Genomic DNA, 20,978 nt, shown 5'->3' with positions numbered 1-20,978 from the left:
GAGATCTCATCAAACAAAATATTCTCAAATCAACTGCTTTCACTGAACATTTGCAACGCGAAGACCACTTTAACAGATAATTGAGCTTCGAAGAGGTATAGGTGTAGGTCAAGAAATTTCCTATCTAGTAAGGAAGTGAGAACGACAAGTAAGACAACAGTATTGAAAAAATGAAAGGTAATACATGATGAACGCCAGATGTGACTTTATTGTACGGAAGAGTGTGGGGAAAGGGAGGAAAGTGGGAAGCTGTCCCGCCAGGCGCCCAGCAACAAGTGGGGCTTAATCTCGACTCTGGGAAGACCTGAGCGGCGCACTCCAGGCCACTCCTCGGGTCCAATTTGGAGTCCATTGCTATCATTCTAACACGAGCAGGGGCCTATCCAGATCTGCCAAAGTAGATAACGCAGGCGCGCCGCGGGCCGGCCCTGCCCCGTCCACGCCCCACTCCCAGGAGCGCGGCCCCGCGGGGGGTGGTCCTGAACCCGCCAGGACTTGGGGGCGGGCCACGAGGCCTCGCCCATGCCGCCCCGGGACGGCCGCGCAGGCGCAGTCGCTTCTGGTTGTAGACTCGGCGGCCCGGCCCGGCCCGGCGGGGTGAGTCGGGGGTTCGCTGCTGGGGTCGCCGCAGAGTCTCCTGCTTCGTTACCGCGAGCCTGGCCCCTTGTGGCGTGACGGACCAGGGAGAGAGGCTCCCTACGCCCCCTCGCCTTCCCGATCCCTGGGGGCGCCGGGCGCTCACCGAGGGCCGCGTGAGCGCGACCGGGGCGGCCCGGTGCCTGAGCGGCGGCGGGAGGAGCCGGGGTTGTCGCGGCGGGAAAGGGGACGCCGGGGAGGGGCCCGGGTCCGCCTCATCGTGACCGAGGCGCGGCGGCCCGACACCCTCTGGTGCTGTCTCCTTGCAACTCGTTTTCTCTTCCGAACCTTTGGATGTTTTTGTCAGTGACGGAAGGAAGCGTGTCTAACCACGGGGTTCTGGCAGCATCGCGTACTGTTAGGTGCTCTGGAGGTCCCAATCCCCATCCACCACTCACTGGCTCCGGGACCTCTGCAAGTCACTTAACCTCTGTGTGTCTCAGTTTCTTCAAGGGTAAAGTGGGGAAAATAATAGTAACCTGTCTCATAAGACGGTTTGAGGATTAAGTGAGTTGGTGTCTTTAAAGTGCTTAGAACCGAGCGTCAGGCACAGCAAAAGTATCTAAGTGCTGTTCATCTTTTTGAGCCCGGCATTTACAAGGAGAGTTGTGTCCCTCTCCTACCTCCGCCGAAAATAATTGCTCAGGAGTCCAAGAGTAGGAGAAAAATACTTTTTCTTTTTTGAGAATATGGGCTTTTGTTTGTACAGTATGTTTAAAAAAAATTAAACATTTCCAAGCAACTTAGTTGCACATCCTGCGTTAGAGAAAAGACATGGTAGAGTAATGCTGAAGTTGAAAATGGAAAAGTTTTGTTTGGGAAACCACGTGAGAAAAATGACCAGGACTTATTTGTGCTGAAAAGGGTTCACATGGGGTCTGAGACTGCTATCCTTAGAAAGGTCAGTTTGCAAGGTTAACCTTTGTTTGGCATCTGGGAACAATATTGTTTATACCAAAGTTACCAGCCCACATCAAAATCCTGGGCCTGGGAGTCTAATGGGCTTCCCTGGGCAGAAAGGTCGCACAGACATTGCTGGATTTTCCTTATTGGGGGAAGAGTGTGCTCTATGTGACCCCTCCTGGGAGGGAGAGAATATAAGGAAGCCTGGGTATGGGTTCCTCCATGGTTTGCCTGTTTCTTTTTCCATTATGGTCAGGCTCTATGTCCATACTACATTGCTGTGATAAACGTTAGCCACGGAGTAGAACTGTCTCCTGAGTCCTGATGAATCTTCAAATGTAAACTGGTCTTGGAACCCCCTAGACACAATATTGATGATAGAAAGTATTTGAAGCTCTAATAATTGGACTGTTATTTTGTCCTTTTTGGCCTTAAAGGGAAATTGAAAAAGAAAACTGTCCAGATAAGTGATTGCTAGGTGGTGGGTTACTGTCCAAAATGATTCTCTGTGTTTAGACTTACTGCATGTCAGCAGAGTCCCTGGAAATTGACTCCACATTGCTGAGTTAGGTTGGAGTCATTGTTTTTGAAAAAAGGCACAAGTCTTTTACAAATTGCAGGTCAAATACCTGGTTCTGTTTGTTATTCTGCCAGCACTATCTATGTGTTAATGCTCATCTTTATCAAGAATTTCTGTGCAGTCAGGGAGAAAATATGAACAGTTTTTCATGGGCCGTTTTTCCTGGATTCTATTAGTTATGTCTGTCTCTTTTCAGAACATCAAGTTAAAATAGTTTGAGGTAATTTTGTAAGTTCGCATGGAAAGATCAGATTTGCCATCTAAGTATGTCTCTCTTCTCTCAATGAAGTAGAAGGCTAGCTTATATTTGGAGGAGTAGGGAGATGGGGGCGTGGGAGGTTTGGGAGAGTGAAAAAGGTTTCCTGTGGCTGTGTGAGGAGTAGGTCAGCTGACCGGGAGGTAAGAAGATAGTGGGGTGTCTTGATCCATTTGAGATTGTGATTATAAATTTAGTGGACCCAATCTGCTCTCTTACGAGACTTTCTCCAGCCTATTTGGAAGTGGATATCCATGGTTAATTGGGTGCATCTTGGATTGGGGTTCTGGTAGAGGCATGATACGGCAGCGTTAAGGCTGTGCACACATACTCTCTTCTTTCTGGGTACATGATAAGGTTGCAGTCTTTGTACACCAATCCCCCATGTCTACTCGAAGTTAAATCTGGCCATATGACCTGCTTTGGCTAGTGCAAATACGAGCAGACATGACAGGTGTCACTTCTAAGTGAAGCTTGAAGAACTAGCACTCCATGTGCCACTTCCCCTTCTCCCTGCCCTGCAGTAGTGATCCTGGAAGCACTTGTGGAGATGCAGCCACTTGTCAGCCTGGGCACTAAAGGAAAACAGGAGTGGCTGATCAAGCAAGTAGGAAGAACTCAAAGTTGTGATCAGAGCATAGAATACTTGAATTAGTGATTTTGCAAGGTGGAACTGTAGGGGTAAGTGGGTGAGGAAGTTTGGAGGGAGAGGGCAGTGAGAAATAAAATGGTCAAGGAACTCGAGACCTTGTGCATCTCTGTAACCCCGAAGGCCTCAACTGCAGTTTAGTTCATTACTGATGACCCTTGAACTTAAAGAAATGGCCCTTAAGATGGCAAACTCAGAAGCTCCCTTATGTGGAACATGGTATGACTAAATCAAGATTCAGAATTTATTATTGAATTGAAAGATTCTTCCACCTTGATCAATAAAAGCAAATAAACAAATAACCATGAAAATTACAGTGTACTTTAGCCATGGAACAGGATGATATTAGATAGGATTTAGGCTAAGCTACTGTAAAAGATGGGAAGAAAGGGTAAAGATTAAAAGATACTAAAGTGACGTAACCAATATAAAGTAAAAACCTTGATTGAATCCATCCTGATTCAAAATCAAGTATAGAAGGCACTTTTGGGTCAGCTGAAGAAATTAGAATGTGATGGGATATGAGATGATGTTAGGGAGTTATTGTTACTTTTCTTAGATGTGATTACACAGGAGAATGTCCTTATTCTTAAAAGATATGTGCTCTCTGCAACTTACTTTCAAATAGTTCAGCAAAAACAAACATACTCATATACATGTATATAAATGTCTATGTACACATTGATATTTAGATAGAACAAATACAGCAAAATGTTCTAGATGTGGAATCTAGGTAGTACATAGGTATTCATTATACGTTCTTTAACCTTTGTGGAAGTTTAAAATTTTCATAATAAAAAAGTGGGAAAAAACCTGCAAAGAAACGCAATAGCTTAAAAAGATAGAAATTTATTTCTCTTTCAGTAGTGCAGGGCGAGGTCATATAGCACGGGTTGGGTGGCTCTGCTGTGCTTGGCACATGGCTTCCATCCCTGGTCCATTGTGACTTTTCGAGATCCTACTATTTCCTAGCTAGGGGAGCACGTGAACCAGAAGCAGCACTTACTCCCTTAGGCAAACTTTAGTTTTTTCGTTCATCTAGACATCAGATATCTAAGGAGTAGTTGGTAAAAGTCAAATGTAATGTGCCATTTGTATATTAGTTTAATAAAGATTTCTTTGGTTTCAGCTAATGTTCTTCTCTTCTTCCTCCATTGATTTACTAGACCAATTAAAATTGAAGTCATTTCAATGTTAATATGTATTAAAATTTTAATTTTGAGGCTTAAAGTGTATTCATTTTTTTCCCCCAACCTTTTCAGTAAATAACAGATGCGGGTGAAGGAGCCATCCAAAGCTTTACCTGAGAAAGCCAAAAGAAGTAAAAGGCCTACGCTACCTCATGATGAAGACTCTTCAGATGACATTGCTGGTAAATTGTGATGTCTGTCATCCCAACAGCGTTGCAGAAAAGAAATGACAATATATGTTTTTAATTAATAAATCTTATGCTCTTTATTTTTCACCATTTTCTGCATGAACTTGAAAATCAGCTTGTCTAGTTCCAAAAAAATCCTAGTGGTATTTTTAGTGAGACTTTGTTTAGTTTATAAAGTAACTTAGAATTGGCATCCTCGTTGTTCTGTTTCTCATGACCTGTTAAAACCAAGCCTGCTGGCCACTGAGATTGGCAGATGACCCTGGGGAGCTGCCGGCTTCAGGGCTTGCTTTTCTCTTTAGCCTCTTGCCTTCCATTTTGGCCTCTGAGAATTTTCCTTATTTTCTTACCAGTTCAACTCGCCATTTAAAAAGATATTTTCAATATATTATTTCCATTTTTAAGTGTTTTTAACTTGGATATTTTCAGGATAGCTAGATTGCTGTATTGAAGGAAGTGTGAATTATACCTTTAAATATTTGTTCTATTTTGTTATATGGTTTTTTCAGGGATTCTGATTATTCTTATCTTAACTCTCCTTTGCCTGTCTTCCATAGTTATCATTTTTTCTCAAGTCCTCTAAAACTCCTATTTCCTTTTCATTTTGCTTGCTGTTTTCATTTTTATCCTTTACTGTCTTTTCAGCAGTGTCGGTTTCATCTTACGCTCTTTTCGCTTTGCCTTCATTTTTGTGGTTTTATTATTTTTTTCTTCCACTTCTTTGCTGAACTCTGCCGGTCACCTCCTACTGTTTTGCCACTTAATGCTTCTGTTTTGTGCTTTTATTTCATGGCAGTGACTGCTGTGCCATTTGTTTTTCCTTTTCCCTCCTTCCTTTTGCTTATATTAACAGCATAGAATTTGCGGCTTTGATTACTCCTTCTTTTTTTTTTTTTTTTAAAGACTTTATTGTTTCCTTTTTCTCCCCAAAGCCCCCCGGTACATAGTTGTATATTTTTTGTTGTGGGTCCTTCTAGTTGTGGCATGTGGGATGCTGCCTCAGCGTAGTTTGCTGAGCAGCGCCATGTCCACACCCAGGATTCGAACCAACGAAACACTGGGCCGCCTGCAGCGGAGCGTGCAAACTTAACCACTCGGCCACCAGGCCAGCCCCTGATTACTCCTTCTTTGATGTCGGGTTGCTTTTCTTGGGCCAGTTAGTTGAAGAATATTTGTGGAAGCAGGAGGACCAGAGCACTCTTGAGCCCTAAGTGGAGTTTTGAGTTTGAGCTCATTTAGCCCTTACTTATTTCCAACCAACAGGATTATACAGCTCTGGGGTTTTTCAGAATCCAAAGTCTCTCTTCTCCTCAAGTGTGACAGAGACGAGACTGTTTCCTGCAAACATGGCTTGCTTTTTTGTTTCTCCCTCAGTGAATGAGAAATTCCCTTCTTTTACTTCTTCTCAAAACAAAATTGGATGGAGGGGAGCTCCTGCCACTGTAGCCGATTGAGCACAGAGACTGAGTTTTTGTTCCATGACTGCGAAGCACATGTTGTTCCCTGTGGCATCTATAGCTGCATGTTCTCTCTGTCTCCTTCTGTGGGCTCCCCTGTTTGATCTCCGCTGCTTTGAGGTGGGAGCCCTTCCACTTCGTTTGTGACTTGGGGCTTTGGCTGTTTCCTGGTTTCTCTGAAAATGAACTTTGTATTTTTGTTTCCTGTTCTTGTTGCTCTTAGATAATTTCTGGGAGGAGAAAAGGGGAAGTGTTGATTTTATGTCCCTATTTGTAAACTTTAAGACCTCCATGTAAATTTTTTGTTAGTATTTAAATGGAAAACATGGAGATTTTTATTGTTTTTGATTTGTTAATGTGAAGCAACTATGGACTTGAGTACATTTTTATACTTTTCTTCAGGACTCTCTACAGGATGTATTTGTCAGATGAAATTTAGACAGTTACATGCTTAAACAAGTTACAGAAAACTGCCAAAATTTACTTATTAACAGAGAAGGAAATTTTTTTACATTCCCCCCCCCCCAAAAAAAAAACCATCGTGAATACTGCTTAAACTCTGGTTAGCTCTTGTAGGTAAACTTCAAACTTTTAATTTACTTATACTTATAAAAAGTCTACGTGGTTGAGACATTTAAAAGCTAGTAGATTTCATTTAGGGGCCTGGGACCTTTTTATCTTGAGTTCACTTATCTCTGAATTTATTAACAGTTTCAGTTTTATAAGTCTGAATTATAGAATCAGAGAATGGTTAAGTTGTACCCTGGCCAGATCCTACCCCAGAAACGGTAGAAGGTGTGTGGAATGATTTTCCCCTCAGAATTTTAAAATATAAAAACTCCAACAAAGCAGTGACATTTGGTAAGCCATTTCTCGGTCCTGTACCTGCGTAGTCATTTATCAGTCTTCCCCTGAACAGCCCTTTCTTTAATGGCTTGCATCCTTGCTTTTCAAATGTAGGACTTCAGAATGAGTCCTTTTATGACTGTTCTTTTAACTTATTCATGGTGTAAAATTAGAAGTTTTAATCTTCCATCAGACTTACATATTATTTTTGTTGAAATTATATTTTACTATAAATAACTTGTCAGGATCATAGTCTTAGTCTTCAGGATGAAATGAAACTAATGCTTAGCCTCTCCCTAGTTAACTAGTAGATGAAAAGGAGTGCTTTGCATTTGGAAAGGGAGGTGGAGAAGGTTGAAATGTAAACACTCCTGTTTCCCTCTTCAGGTTACTCAGTCTCTTTGTTTGTCGTTTGATTTTGGCAGGTAGTTACAGGTTTGGTGTTTGGGATATTTGAGGTGGAGAAATTGAAGTGTTCAGGTATTTGGGAGAAATGGAAGTGTCATTGTGCCCTCGGAAGAAGAATATGGTTATTTGAAGAATCAAAAACAATTTGCTCATTTTGGCCATTTGTCTCCACACAATGGGAATCTGTTATAAAAAATAATTAAAGACCATGCAAAATGGTTGGTATTTGGGAATATTCATTAAGGAGAGTTCTGAGAATTCTTGTTCCTGTAAATTATGCTATTTTTTGTTCTTCTCTCTCCTTCCTCCCGACAATGATGAAAACAGCATCATAGCAGAGCCAGTCGATATGAAAAGATTTTACGTGTGTATCTTAATGGAAATACATTCAAAATGCTTGACACATAGGAGTAGCTGCTCAGTAAATAATATCCTTTATTTTATTTACTAAACTTTTTATTTTTGAACTAATTTTAGATTCACAGGAAAGTACAAATTATATACAAGGAGGTCTCATTCACCCTTCACCCAACCTCTCCTGATTTAACGTCTTGTATTTCTGTAGTACAATATCAAACCCAAGAAACTGACATTAGTACCATCCTTAGAGCTCATTCAGATTTCACCAGAAATACGTGCACTCGTGTGTGTGTAGCTCTGTGCAGTTTTGTTACATGTGAGCTTTCTATAACCACCACAGTCAGGGTACTTGACTGTACATCACCGTCTGAGTGCTACCCGTTTATAGCCACACCCCCTGCTCCCCATCCATAGCCCCTGGCAACCACTAATTTGTTCTCCACCTCCATAACTGTGTTATTTCACAAATGTTTTATAAATGGAATCGTGCAGTATGTATCCTTTTGAGTTTTGATTTTTGAATGTCTGTGCTTTTTAGTTACAGCATTTTAATGTTATTGTTGACTTTTGCTTACTGATGGTAGCACTTTGGTTTAGCAAAGAAAATGTTCAAATGTTGTTTTGTCTTATTCAGTAGGTTTCACTTGCCAACATGTAAATCTTGCTGTCAGCGTGAATCATGTGAAAAGAGCAATAGCTGAGAGTCTGTGGTCAGTTTGCTCAGAATGTTTAAAAGAAAGAAGATTCTATGATGGACAGCCAGTGCTTCTTACTGATGTCTGGTTGTGCCTCAAGTGTGGTTTTCAGGTGAGAAAAGTGTTTTTTTATGTGTGAGTCTGTCTTGAATATTTTCCTTAAATGCCTACTGTGAGTTGGACTATGGGTAATGCTTAGGATTCAAGATAAATTTATTTCATGTTTAGATAGAGCTCTCCAAGCCTGAGATTAGAAATGTTTAAAGTAAAGTAAAAGGTGTGTTATGTTCAGAAAGTAACCATGACTGGTTTATAAATACTTTGAAAGGGACTCCAGCCTATTTACAGTAGTTCTCATATCTGGACCTGCCTTTACCGATTTGTGTTTACTTAGGAAATGGATCCTAGTTTTTTTCATCTTTTTAGATTCATTTCTCTCTCTCTGAGAAAGGATTCTTCTTCTTCTTTTATTTTTGCAAAATAATTTCTCTGAACAGCTTAGAAGCTATTGATACCTATAATAAAGGAATTTTTAAATAAAATCAAAAGTATACACATTTTTTTAAAATAAGAGGAACCTTTATTATCGTGTGTAGAAAGTCCGGAAGTCGGGCCACTTCAGAGTTAATTAATTCAATGGAAAGAACATTAAAAACTGAGGTTTCTTCCATTTTTCTGCTGTGCCATCCTCAATGTCATGATTTCAGGATGGCCAAAGATGTTTCATGCATTATGTATCACACAGCAGTCCCCAAAGTTCAGAAAGAGGACAAAAAGTACATCCCTCCCCTGTGTTCTTTTTTAAAATGTGTAAAACTTTCCCAGAAACATCCATTAGACTACCCCTCACGTCATGTGGACTGGAATTGCATCTCATGTCTTTCCTCATGTGGAGAGGGAAATTACTGTGGCTGGTCTGAGTCTCGCCAGTTCTCGTGGGTTGGGTGGAGGCGTGTACAGTATAGGAAATGTGTGGATGGGGGAGGGGCAGTGCTGGCCAGGAGGATGCTCAGTGTCCTGCCGTGCTCCCGACAGACCGTGTGTGCATTTTTAAATGAGAGGGAGATGAACTTGGCTCATGATTGTTTTAGGTAAACACTATATAACAAAAACCAAGTTAGCTTCTTTTGCAAGAAATTGAATTCACTGAGAATCTATATTTCTTTCTGAAACTTTTCCCTCCTACTTGAAATGAAAAACAAAACTTTTTCAGTGTAAGTTTGAGTTACGATTTAAATAATATGAAACAAACTTATACGTAAGTCATACAAATAACATTCTGCTCATCTCTAGGGATGTGGTCAAAGCTCAGAAAGCCAGCATTCAATGAAGCACTTCAAGAGTCAGAGAACGGAGCTTCATTGTATTATAATTAATCTGAGCACATGGACTATATGGTAAGTTAGATTTTGTTAGGACTGGTGTCCACAACAAAAAAATCTCTTTTTCTTCGAGCTTTACAAGGTAAAATATTTAAAGATGTTATACCAGCCTACGATTTTTAGCCTGAACACAACCTATGGGATAATTTAAGAAAATTAACGTTACACTTGAATATATAATTTAAATAAAAAATTCAGTCATCCCTCTACTTTTCTTTAATATTTTCTTTGTACAATAAAGAAAAATTCTCGCTAGTTGATTTTTCATGATGAACTTGCTAATACAGAATCCCAGAGTTCTGGAGGAGGAGGGAGCTTCAAGCAGTCAACTGGTTTGGTGATTGTCTGCAGGGGAGGGGGAAAGCCTGGGCATATGTAGTTTGTAGAAACTTCTCAGGTGATTCGGCTTCACCCTGGGCAGGAACCAGGTCCAGTTCTCTCATTTTACGTATAAGGACACTGAGTATCCTTTACCTTTTTGTGGTTACAAAGTAGAAATCCAGGCACTAAAGCAAGTCTTTGATTCCCTAGTGTCTTGCCAGCATACCAGACTGCTTCAGTTGTGGAAGTGGACATTGTATCGAAAAGCTTTCCTTCTGTAATTTACAACAAAAATTTTCTAACTGGAATCTATAGACTCGTAGGGTTCCTTGAAGGAATTTTCAGGGGCTTTCAAGTTTTTTTAAAGACAGAAATATTTTAACTTTGTGTTTTCATTTCAGGGGTCTAAAATTGATGTAAGGATATTTTGGTTTATATCCTCATCTTATGATTTAGTTCAGCCACAGGGTTGGGTGCTTGCTGCATTTGTGTTTTTGTCGTTGTTGGCCCCAAGTAATAGTACTGGGGAGAATGAGGACAGAACAGAGGGGATTTAATAGGTAAGTGATGCATTGAAGCCAAGGGAGAGCGTATGATGCCATAGTGTGGCAGCTCAATGAACATTTCTCTGTAGTCTGAAGAGAGCACTGATCTCAAACTATGGGGAGCATCAGAATCACCAGGAGGGCTTGTTAAAATAGATTGCTGGATCCCAGACCTAGAGATTCTGATTTAGTAGTTCTGGGGTTAAGCCTAGGAATTTGCATTTCTAACAAGTTCCCAGGTGTTGCCAATGCTGCTGGTCTAGGGACCACAGTTTGAGGACCACTGAAATAGAAAAGGTGGTGGGAGCATTGAGTGTTACCTGGTAGGACAGGCTCATCTCAAGTGAATGTGTGTTGGAACTTCTGTGTAGCTCTTAGGACCATAACTGTGATATGAATCATGACTGAACTTCAGCAAAAAAGCCTTAGCTAGCATCATAAATTAGTCTTGTTAGTTTTAACTTAATTGATTTTGTAATTTTGTTTTTATATTTAATTGTATAATTTTTCTTTCATAGTTACATAGTTACAGAGATAATGAATTTATTGAGTTTTGTAGTAGATGTATTAGATTTATATTACAATGAAAATAAGTTGCATTTGGAGGTCTGTAGAATTACTTTCCTCTTAAAAGGAAGAAATTCAAGTTTGTCATATGCATTTATAGAAATTTAAAGGTTGTGGCTATTTTCTTCTTCCCATCCAATTCTTAAACCTTAAAAAGTTTAACAATTTCAGTAGAAAACTTCAGTGGTTTGGATTAAAGAGAAGGCTAGCCCAAACTAAAGAAAAACGTGAAAAACCTAAAAAAGAAAGACGTATTGTAGATTTGATAATTTAATCATTGCTGACAAAGTGTTGCTAAATGGTGGATTTAATCCTGCTTTAACAGATGAGTATGCACAGTGGTTTCTTACCTCTGACTTCACGTCAGATCCTCACAGGTGGAATTTGAAAAACCCACAGGTGCCAGTGGTCCCCTAGTAGGTCAGGGTTCTGTAGCTTTAATTTCCATAGGTGAGTCTTATGCCTAACTTGGGCGAAGAGGCACTGATTTAACACTTAAAGTTAACATATACATGAGTGCTTTTAAAGTTCTCAAAAGTTTGTTGAAAGAAGGTTAAACATTTCCCCTGTACGCATAATACATTACTGATTTTTGAGCCCTCCTGTGTGTCAGTTTCTCATCTGTAAAAGGAACTGTACTTCTCTAAAGCTGTTTATTTTTTAAATGGTAATACTTTTTTTGATTATTGTGAGGAATTAAACGAGAACATGCATGTAAAGCCCTTAGAACAGTGCCTAGCATGTAGTAAATGCTCAATTAAATTTTTTGGCTTTTTCCTAATGGAAACAAGTAGAATTAAGTTATCTTGAACTGTCCTCTTTTCTCCATATTCATTGCCATCATGTGGCTTTTACTTATGTTTTCTTTTTGTACTCTTAAAGTTGCACAGTATATTTTATAACAAGTAAAAATTAAATTGCAATGTCAGTAAAAAATTTCTTGACATTTCAGTATTTTGCAAATGAGCAATTGTATTTTTATTATTTTTGGTGATAGTTACATCAGTAAATATTGAGCATCTATTATAATGTAAGTCTGGTAACTGTAAATTGTTTAAATTCCATCATGGTCTATTGGAAAAGATGTTTGGGGAATGTTTTCTTGGACTCGTTTCTTTCACAGATTTATCTATGTATCTGTGTATTTCTGTGTGCAAGTGGTAGAGTGGGCACTCAGTAAATATTTGACTGAATTTTGAGTGCTATTTAGAAAAGGAACCCAAACCTACTTTACAGCCATTGGTCCCAGGACTACTAATAGTTATAAGTAAGAAGATTGTGAATATAGAAGGTAGTGTTGTTGTAACGCATACATTTATAGAACACTGTCAAACACACATTCTTATTGGATCATTGGATCTCATGAAGATAAAGGAAACAGATAATGATAATATATACAAGAAACCTTTACTAATACTGTATTCACTAATGAGTAAAATTAGTGAAGAGTAGTTTTCTGAAAAAGATGTGCTTTTGAAAATCCTAATACTCTCCTCCCAAATAAGCCCCAAGCAAAATAAACAGTATCTCGTCCAGTCTTCCCCATCTCTATGATTGGAATCCCCATCGCTTAAGTATTCAAGCCAGAAGCCTGGCAGTTATTTTCTTCCCCTTTTTATCTTATTTTAGTTTTTAACCTTTTAACAAAAGTAGACAAAATGGTATGGTGAATTCCTCTGTCCCCATCACCCAGCTTTAAACATCACCGACTCACAGCAAGTCTCGTTTCATCTAGACCAGGATTTCTCAAACTCAGCTTTCTGGTCATTTGGGCCGACAATTCTTTGTTGTGAGGGCACTGTCCTTTTCATTGTGGGATGTTTAGAAGCATTCCTGGCCTCTACCCACTGGAAGCCGTTGGCAGCTTCCTCAGTTGTGACAACCAAAAATGTCTCCAAACATTGCCAAATGTCCCTCCTGGGGGGCAAAACTGCTCCTGTTTGAGAATCACTGACACACGCATGTGCTTCTCCCTTCCCATGGCAGTTTTTTTGACACTTTCCTCTCCCTTATCTTTTCTATCTAATTCATTACTATTTCTACCTGGAAATATATAAAATTGTTCATTTCTCTCCAAATCCACTCCTTCTGCCCTGGTCTGCTTCTATTTCTGATGCCCTCCAATCTGTCACTAGTCAGAGTGATGTTTTTAAAACGTAAATTGGGTGATTTCATTACCCTTCTTAAAAACCCCTTGTGGCATTCCATTACACTTAGGGTAAACTACAAAACTTTAATTTGACTGATAAAGCTCTGTATGAACTGTCCCCAGCTTATTTCTCTAGACTTACCTGGTGCCTCACCCTGTGTATCCCCCTTGCCCCATAACTTAAAGACAGAGTGGATAAATACCAACCTTATTACCTGATGTGCAAAATATTGAAGATACTTTCCTAATGTTTGCCTAAATTTTATATTTTTTTCAGGTGTTATGAGTGTGATGAAAAATTATCAACGCATTGTAATAAGAAGGTTTTGGCTCAGATAGTTGATTTCCTCCAGAAACATATTTCTAAAACACAAACAAGTAAGTAAAGCAGCTGCTAAAGAAATTTGTATTAAAGAACAATATTTTATATTTCATATAAAGAATTCATGAATTCATAAAGAGTATCTTATATTTTACTGTGACTGCTCAGGACGAGTGCCATGCATTCTTAGGTAGCAATCTTGTGATGTTATCCTGAGTGGTATTTACATAACCAGTAATGAGAAGCTGGAGAGGGTAGTGACTAGACTGTGGGGTTTGGAGTCAAACAGTGCTGAGTTTGAATTTAGGTTCCACCTAAATTACTTACTCTTCATGTGGCTTTTACTCCTTAGCTTCCTTACTTAAAAACTTAGGATGCTAATTCTATTGTATGGGGTTGTTGTGAGGCTTAGAAATGTTTTCTAAAGATTTATAAATAGCCTATGTAAAAATACTTGCATGGTGCTGGACACATATTTATGAAATGATATCTATTGCTTGTTACGTAGTTGTACCACAGTTCGGACACTAACTCCCTTGCCTTAGGCTAAGCTTGCAGATTAGGCTCAGTCCCGCACGAGATTGCCCTCACTTCAGGGGTGCTCAGGCCTCCCGCATTTCTGACCAACTGGCTGCTGTGTACTCAGGGGTTCCCACTACCCTCCCTACGTTCAATAATTTGCTAGAATGACTCACAGAACTCAGGAAAGTGCTATACTTAGAATTACAGTTTTATTATAGCAGAAAAAAAGATGCAAATCAGGACCAGCTAAAAGAAGAGTCACATAGGGCGAGATCTGGGAGGGTCCCAACAGTGAAGCTGCTGTGTCTTCTTCCCATGGAGTCAGGACGCAGCACCTTCCAGCACAGTGATGTGTGACAACACACACAGAGTGTTGTTAAATAGGCAAGCTCACTGGAGCTTTGATGGCCAGAGTTGTTTTGGGGTTTCGTTGCGTTGACATGATTGACTGAATCATTGGCCACACGTTTAACTCAGTCTCCAGCGCCCTAACCCTCTAATCACACAGTTGATCTTTCGGGCTCAGCTAGCTCCCGTCCTGAGTCATCTCATTAGCATAAACTGTCTAGGGGCCCACGATGAATAAAAAAGACACTTTGTTGTCTTTATTAACATAAACTATCAAGCGTGGTCTGAGGGGCCCACTGTGAATTAAAAAAGACACTCCTGTCACTCTGGAGATCCAAGGATTTAGAGGGTACTTCTCAGGAACTTGAGACAAAGGGCAGCCAAATCCTTTATTATGCAATAGTAATGTATTATATGTTATATACTTTTGTTAATTGTGTGTATTTTATGTTCTGTGCTTTTTTTAATTAACATATAAGCAATATGTAATACATGTTAATATAAATTAAGAGTACACTAGGGAAGCAGTTTCTTCATTCAGAAATATTAAGTGCCTGCCACGTGCCAGGTTTCACACTTTATTCTATATGTAGTGGTAAGACAAAAACAGTTTTATCTTGCCCCCTTGGGGTTTAGAGATTAATGGGAGAGACAGACAAAAAATAAGCAAATATATAAGAACTCTGATAAGTGTTACAAAGAAAAAGAGCAGATTGCAGTGGTAGGTGGTAATCTAGTGGTGGCAGTGATAAGAAAGGCCACTATGGCTGGAGTGTGGTTTGCTGGGAGGGAGTAGAATGAGATGAAGTCAAGAGGTAGGTGGGCAGGTCACAAAGGACACTGTAAGGAATTCCATGGTAAGGAATTTTTATTTTATTTGAAGTTAATGGAAGCTATTAAAGTATTTTAAGCAGGTGAGTAACAGTCATTTCATCTTTTTTTAATAGAGATTACTCTGATTGCTATATGGAGAATGACTCCTGGGGGTTAAGAGTGGAGGCGGGGAGGTCATTAAGAAGGTTAAAGGAGGTTATTGTGTTAGGGCAGGTGCGAGACTAGTAGAGGCACTGGTGGAAAGTGGGTGGATTAGATGTAATGAGTGAAGGAGAGTGGGAGGAATCAAATACAAACCTCAGGATTTTGATTAAGTAGGTGAATGGACATGATAATTTTGAAATGCCTGTGAAGCAGAATTGAACTGCTTAATCGGTGACCTGAGAAACCGAAAAATTACATAAAAATGTGGTTGTCAGTTGTGTTTTGTTTTTTTTTTTTTGAGGAAGATTAGCCCTGAGCTAACATCTGTGCCCATCTTCCTCGATTTTATGTGAGATGTCTGCCACAGCGTGGCTTGAAAGCCATGCTAGGTCTGCGCCCAGGATCTGAACCTGTGAACCCTGGGCTGCCAAAGTGGAGCACGTGAACTTAACCGCCAGGCCACCGGGCTGGCCCCAGTCAGTTGTATTGTCTATAGCCCAATATACCATTGTTTTTGTTACCTGTTGCTCTGAGGCAGTAATAGTGAAGAAATTGGAGGAGGAACTAGAAGAGGTAAACTCAGGTTCCTGGACAGCAGAAGAAATGATTAATTTCATCACTCATTCATTTATTTATTCAACAAATACTGAAATCTTACTCTGTCGCAAGCATAATAGTCACAGCTCCAGTTCTTCTCAAATGAACCAGGACAATATGGTGGTAATAGACATTAATACGTCAGGAACAGATGTTGTTCTTAATGCTGTCTCCTGAGAATTGTACATTAAATTTGTTTTGTTGGCCGTAATAAGAATATACATAGGGAAAATGCCAAGGGTGGCAAAAGTACAATTGTAGAAATTATTTTCTCTGGAATTTTTGCCTTAGAGGTTTCTTGAGGTTAAGAACAAAGCCAGTCTACCTCCATTCAGTGTTACATATTTCTTGAGTATTTGTCATCACTAAGGATGTAAGGTAGGGCACATGAGATGGTGTGGTAGAAAGAGCATGGATTTGAGGCAGGGGGGTCTGGCATTCGAATCTGACTCCTTCCATCACCAGCTCTGTGACCTGGGGCCAATTAGGGTTTGTCTGGGCCTCATTTTCCCCAGCACTTTCTCCCTCTTTCCATGGTGCTCCAGGCAGTAGAGATTGATAAGACAGTTCCTGCCCTAAAGAAGTTTAATATCTAAAAGAGGGTGTGAGATGAAAAAGTAATGATAAGGAAAGCGGAATAGAATTTGTAGTTTGGGCGATGTTCACACCAAGGCCTTCAGCTATTCAAAGAGGGATGTAATGTTCAGTTGAAAGGAAGCCAGAAGGAATCATGGCTGAGCTTTCCAGCCGACCCTTGAAGGGTGAGCTTTGGATGGGTAGAGGTGAGAGAGGAAATCGGTTCAGGTGGTGGGAGGCACCAGTGTGAGCTTTAATTGTGTTTATGGAACCATGGGTAGCACCTGGAATCATGGGAAACAGGTTCCTGAGGGAGTTTGAGGCTGTGTAGAGCCTTTTTAGGGAGAGACGGTTCCGAGGTCAAGGCTTCCAGAAGTTCTAGGGCAAAATGTCATCATCTTTGTGTTCCAGGCTACAGGATCTCTCAGGCAAGTTTGATTTAAAATAAGATCCCTTGGCATTCTAGCCGTACGTTTTTTGGGAAAGTAATCTGCCATGTTCCTTCTTGTATTAGGCTGTAGTATGTTTTTATAAAATAGTTTAAAAATCAAATATGAAAGTTGCTATTGAGGTTTGTAAGAATGCTTGATATGATTATGCAGCTATTTTAAATGATAATTGTGAAGACTGTAGAAATGTAAAAACAAGGGCTGGCCCGGTGGCACAGCAGTTAAGTGCGCGTGTCTGCTTTGGTGGCCCGGGGTTCACTGGTTCGGATCCCGAGTGCGGACATGGTACCGCTTGACAAGACATGCTGTGGTAGGCATCCCACATATAAAGTAGAGGAAGATGGGCACGGATGTTAGCTCAGGACCAGTCTTCCTCAGCAAAAAGAGGAGGATTGGCAGCAGATGTTAGCTCAGGGCTAATCTTCCTCAAAAAAAAAAAAAGTAAAAACGTATGTATGTATATGGTAATTCAAAAATAATATGAAACCGTATATATTGTGCTTTGGTGGGAAGATAAGAATGATTTAAAATATATATTAATAATTAATAATAATATATTTTACATTAAGTAAAAATAACTCCACTGAGAGGAAAGCTTGTATCTGTACCTTAAACATATTTTTAAGTTGTGCAGTGGGTGAGCTAATGTCATATCTAATACATCTAGTTCAGTTCTCTGCATAGAATCTGGGCTGCTGCCCCATCCATTCTACAAACAAGTAGTTCCGTGAATCTCAGCTTTTGGTCTCAGTAGCCCTTTAGGTTAGGTAGGTTGGGTAGGTTATAGCTATCAATATTTATCATATTAGAAATTAAAACTAGACAGATTAAAATATTTATTAACTCACTGAAAAAGAGCAATAATTCCATGGCATGTTAACATAAATAACCTATTTTTAGGAAAGATAGCAAAACAACACAAACTTAAGTGACGTTGTTTTACATTTTCACAAATCTCTGTAATGTCTGCTTAATAGAAACAGCTGGATTCTCATCTCTTCTTCTGCATTCAGTCTGTTGTGGTACCACATGGCGTGTAACTTCTGGAAAACTGCGTTGTATAATTGAGAATGAAGTAAAAAATACAAATAACGTCTTTGGCTTATTATAAAATACTTTTGACCTTCAGGACCCCTGAAAGGAGGAGGGGGTCTTCAGTTCCACTTTCAGAACTGCTGAGCCATCCAAGAATTTCTGTCTATTTTCTATTTTCAGCCTTACTTGCCCTAAGGCTCAGCTCAAGTCCTACTTCAAGGACACTTTCCCAGTCCTTTGTCTTATCTCTTTCTTCTATGCAGCCTACTTTAGAATTTAATAACACACGGCTTTGTGGTGTTTAGCTTTAGGATCTATATGAGTCTTATTTATAAAACTGTACCTTCCTTGAGGATTGTACCCTGGTTTATATTCTGTTTGATTCTCGTGTGGTCAGGCAGTAAATAATTGCTGAATTGAACTGAAATAGCATGTGACCAGTTTGTACTGAAGAAGTAGACAAGTTTTGCATTTTCACCAAAAAATCCTGAATATTAATGTCAAAATTATTTATTCATTCAGTTTCTAATATATTTGAGTTTCTGCTTTGTGCCAGATGCTGTGCTAGGTATTGGAGATAGAGTAGTGAATGAGACAGGTCTGTTCCTCAGTGCCTGCTATTATTGATGTTTTGGTCCTGTGAGGGATATTGACAAGTCACACTTAATTATAATTGCTTGTTTAAATAGTGCTGTGATGGAGCAAGTACAGGGGTCTATGAGAACACTTTGGAGCAGTGTCTAACCCACCCTGGAGGAGCCAGGACGTTTTATTTATCCTGGAGGAGAAGACATTTAGAGCTGAAGGATATCTAGAAATTAGCTAGGCAAAGAAGGAAGGGGCATGTGTTCCAGGCGGAGGAAATAGCTCATGGACGAGGGAGCTTGGTAAGTTCTGGGAGTTTTATAGGGCTGCAAGGTTGAGTTTTCTGATGTTGAGGGGATGGTGAGAGGTGGGACTCTAGAGGTAAGTAAGAACAGGTATTGAAGGGCCTTGTGAGATGAGAGTCTATCCTACAGGCAGTGAGGAACCACTAATAGATTTGAAGCAGAGAAGTGGGTGATCGGTTTTGTATTTTTGGAAAAATCACTTGACGGTAGTACAGAGTTAGATAGGAATGTCTTTGTGTGATAGCTGCCCATTCGTGTGGCATTATCAGTTTGTTACATGACCGAATAAAGATTTCTAAGGCATGTGGCATTTCTAACTCTAACGAGGAGTTAGTGGAGTTTTGAGAATAAACAGGGGAAGCATTTATTATTTGGTTCCAAGGTAGAGGAGTAGAGAAGCAGCAAGTTTTTCCTTTTTACTCACTCTTTAAAGATTAAACTTCTTTTCAGCTGTAGAAATGGGCAAATTACATTACTACTACATGACTGGTTTAGGTAATTGCATTAAACAGTTGAGGGGACCCCAGTGCAGGTTCCCAGAAGAATGCTTACAGCTGTGTAGATTTCACATCTGATGCTAGGATTTGCTTTAAAAAAAAAGAAACAACCCTCCACATCCTCCCCCTCAGACGCATACCAGAAAACTAAAAACAACAAACAAAATCCCCGTATTATGAAAAGGTCATCTATAACACAAGATTGAAAAAGAGCCAGAAAACTTTCTTATGAGACCCACCCAGAAATATGTAATATTAAAAAGTAGGCCAGTGTTCTCTGAAAGGCTTGTCACTCTGATAGTCCTGTAAATGTCGTGTAAGTATTCTATAAACACTTATAGAATACAGGAATTCCTGGTGAAATAATATCATTGAATATTGGTTTGCTTTTTGTGAACTAGATTGATGATTGACAAAACCACATTCTTTTCTAAATCAATAAATTTGTCCCATAATTTTAATAGTGGTGGGGTGCCATTTTCAAGGAGCTTAAAGAGAGCATAAAACATTATATTCTGTTAAATCCATTCTTGGTGTAAAAAGACATGAGTTATGTTGGTTCTTTTAGTTTTGTTAAGTCTAAGTTTGCTGTATCTTTTTTTGAAATAAAGTAAATGGTACTTGGGATCTGAGGATAAATAATATTGTGCCCCTTTACAGTAACAATTTGAATGTAATGTAATACTTTAACTTTTTTTTAGAGTAATACATTGTTCTGTTATAAAGTGACAGTTGTATGCCTAAGACATTTGCATTTTCAAAAATAGGTACTAGAAATAGTTATTTTCATGTACGAATGTGTTTAGGGACAAAAATATGTTGGACATTTTGAAAACAACTTACTGTTACCTATAGAGATTTAAATCCCAAGTTCCTTATGCAAACTACAGAACATAGAAAATTATTTGAGTGACTATTTTGTCAGTTCTCCCGAAGATGGCACTAACTAGTACCTTTCCAGAAGCATAGGGAGAAGTTAATTACATACAATGGGTGAGTAGGCAATTAGGTCTTAAGTCTTTTGAAAATCCTATGAGAAGGGCTCTTATAAACTATTTTAAAGCTACAAATTCATACACCAAAGACTTCTAGCAGTTGGTTACATCCAGCTTTTGCTTAAGAGTAGTGGCCTTTTCTTTCATATCACCACTAGCATTTCATTAGTGTCTTAAATTATCACACTTATTAACCTTATCCTCCATTATTATACAGACAGAGAGTAGATCATAATAGTTGTGTGTGGATTCTGAAGCCAAACTGCCTGGCTTTGAATCTACTCTCTCTGTCACCAGCTAGCTGTGTGCCTGGATTTCATAGTTGTCTCTACAATGGGGATAATTATCAGAGGAGAGAAAGCTCTCAAATTCTTTCTTTAAATCAGCAAACTGCGGAATACTTTCCCCATGCCTATGGAAAACTCAGGGAGTGCCAGTATTCCTCTTCTGGTTGAACTAAGGCAGTTCACAAATGTTTATACCTTTGAGAAAAGAGAGACATTTACTATTACTTCACAACAAGTCTGCTATGGATTGTTTTCAGTTTTTTCCAATGATAAACAAGACTGCATCTCTGTGTACTTGCTCTTTTATTTCCATAGGTTAAATTTTTTGGAATTTCTGGCCAATTTATAAA

At 39.4% G+C, this 20,978-nt stretch overlaps 1 protein-coding gene across 6 annotated transcripts in view; it reads left to right on the top strand.

Moving 5' to 3' along the window:
* Nucleotides 1-517: 517 nt before the first annotated feature.
* The window catches only part of USP45 (ubiquitin specific peptidase 45), a 65,823-nt gene continuing 45,362 nt past the window's right edge, over nt 518-20,978 (top strand). For 4 of the 6 annotated variants that reach the window (XM_044757370.2, XM_044757372.2, XM_044757377.2 and 1 more), the window contains exons 1-5: nt 518-597; nt 4,287-4,396; nt 8,108-8,280; nt 9,462-9,565; nt 13,410-13,510. In XM_044757370.2, the coding sequence (XP_044613305.1) occupies nt 4,297-4,396; nt 8,108-8,280; nt 9,462-9,565; nt 13,410-13,510 (478 nt within the window). In that variant the 5' untranslated portion in view covers nt 518-597; nt 4,287-4,296. Of the gene's footprint in view, nt 598-4,286; nt 4,397-8,107; nt 8,281-9,461; nt 9,566-13,409; nt 13,511-20,978 lie in introns of those variants that run through there. The other 2 variants (XM_044757371.2, XM_070496489.1) reach the window with 2 other exon arrangements.

Source organism: Equus asinus, chromosome 24 (assembly GCF_041296235.1).
Source record: "Equus asinus isolate D_3611 breed Donkey chromosome 24, EquAss-T2T_v2, whole genome shotgun sequence".
Lineage (NCBI taxonomy): Eukaryota > Metazoa > Chordata > Mammalia > Perissodactyla > Equidae > Equus > Equus asinus.
The sequence above is the reverse complement of the archived record's forward strand: the minus strand, read 5'-3'. Positions and strand labels throughout refer to the sequence as shown.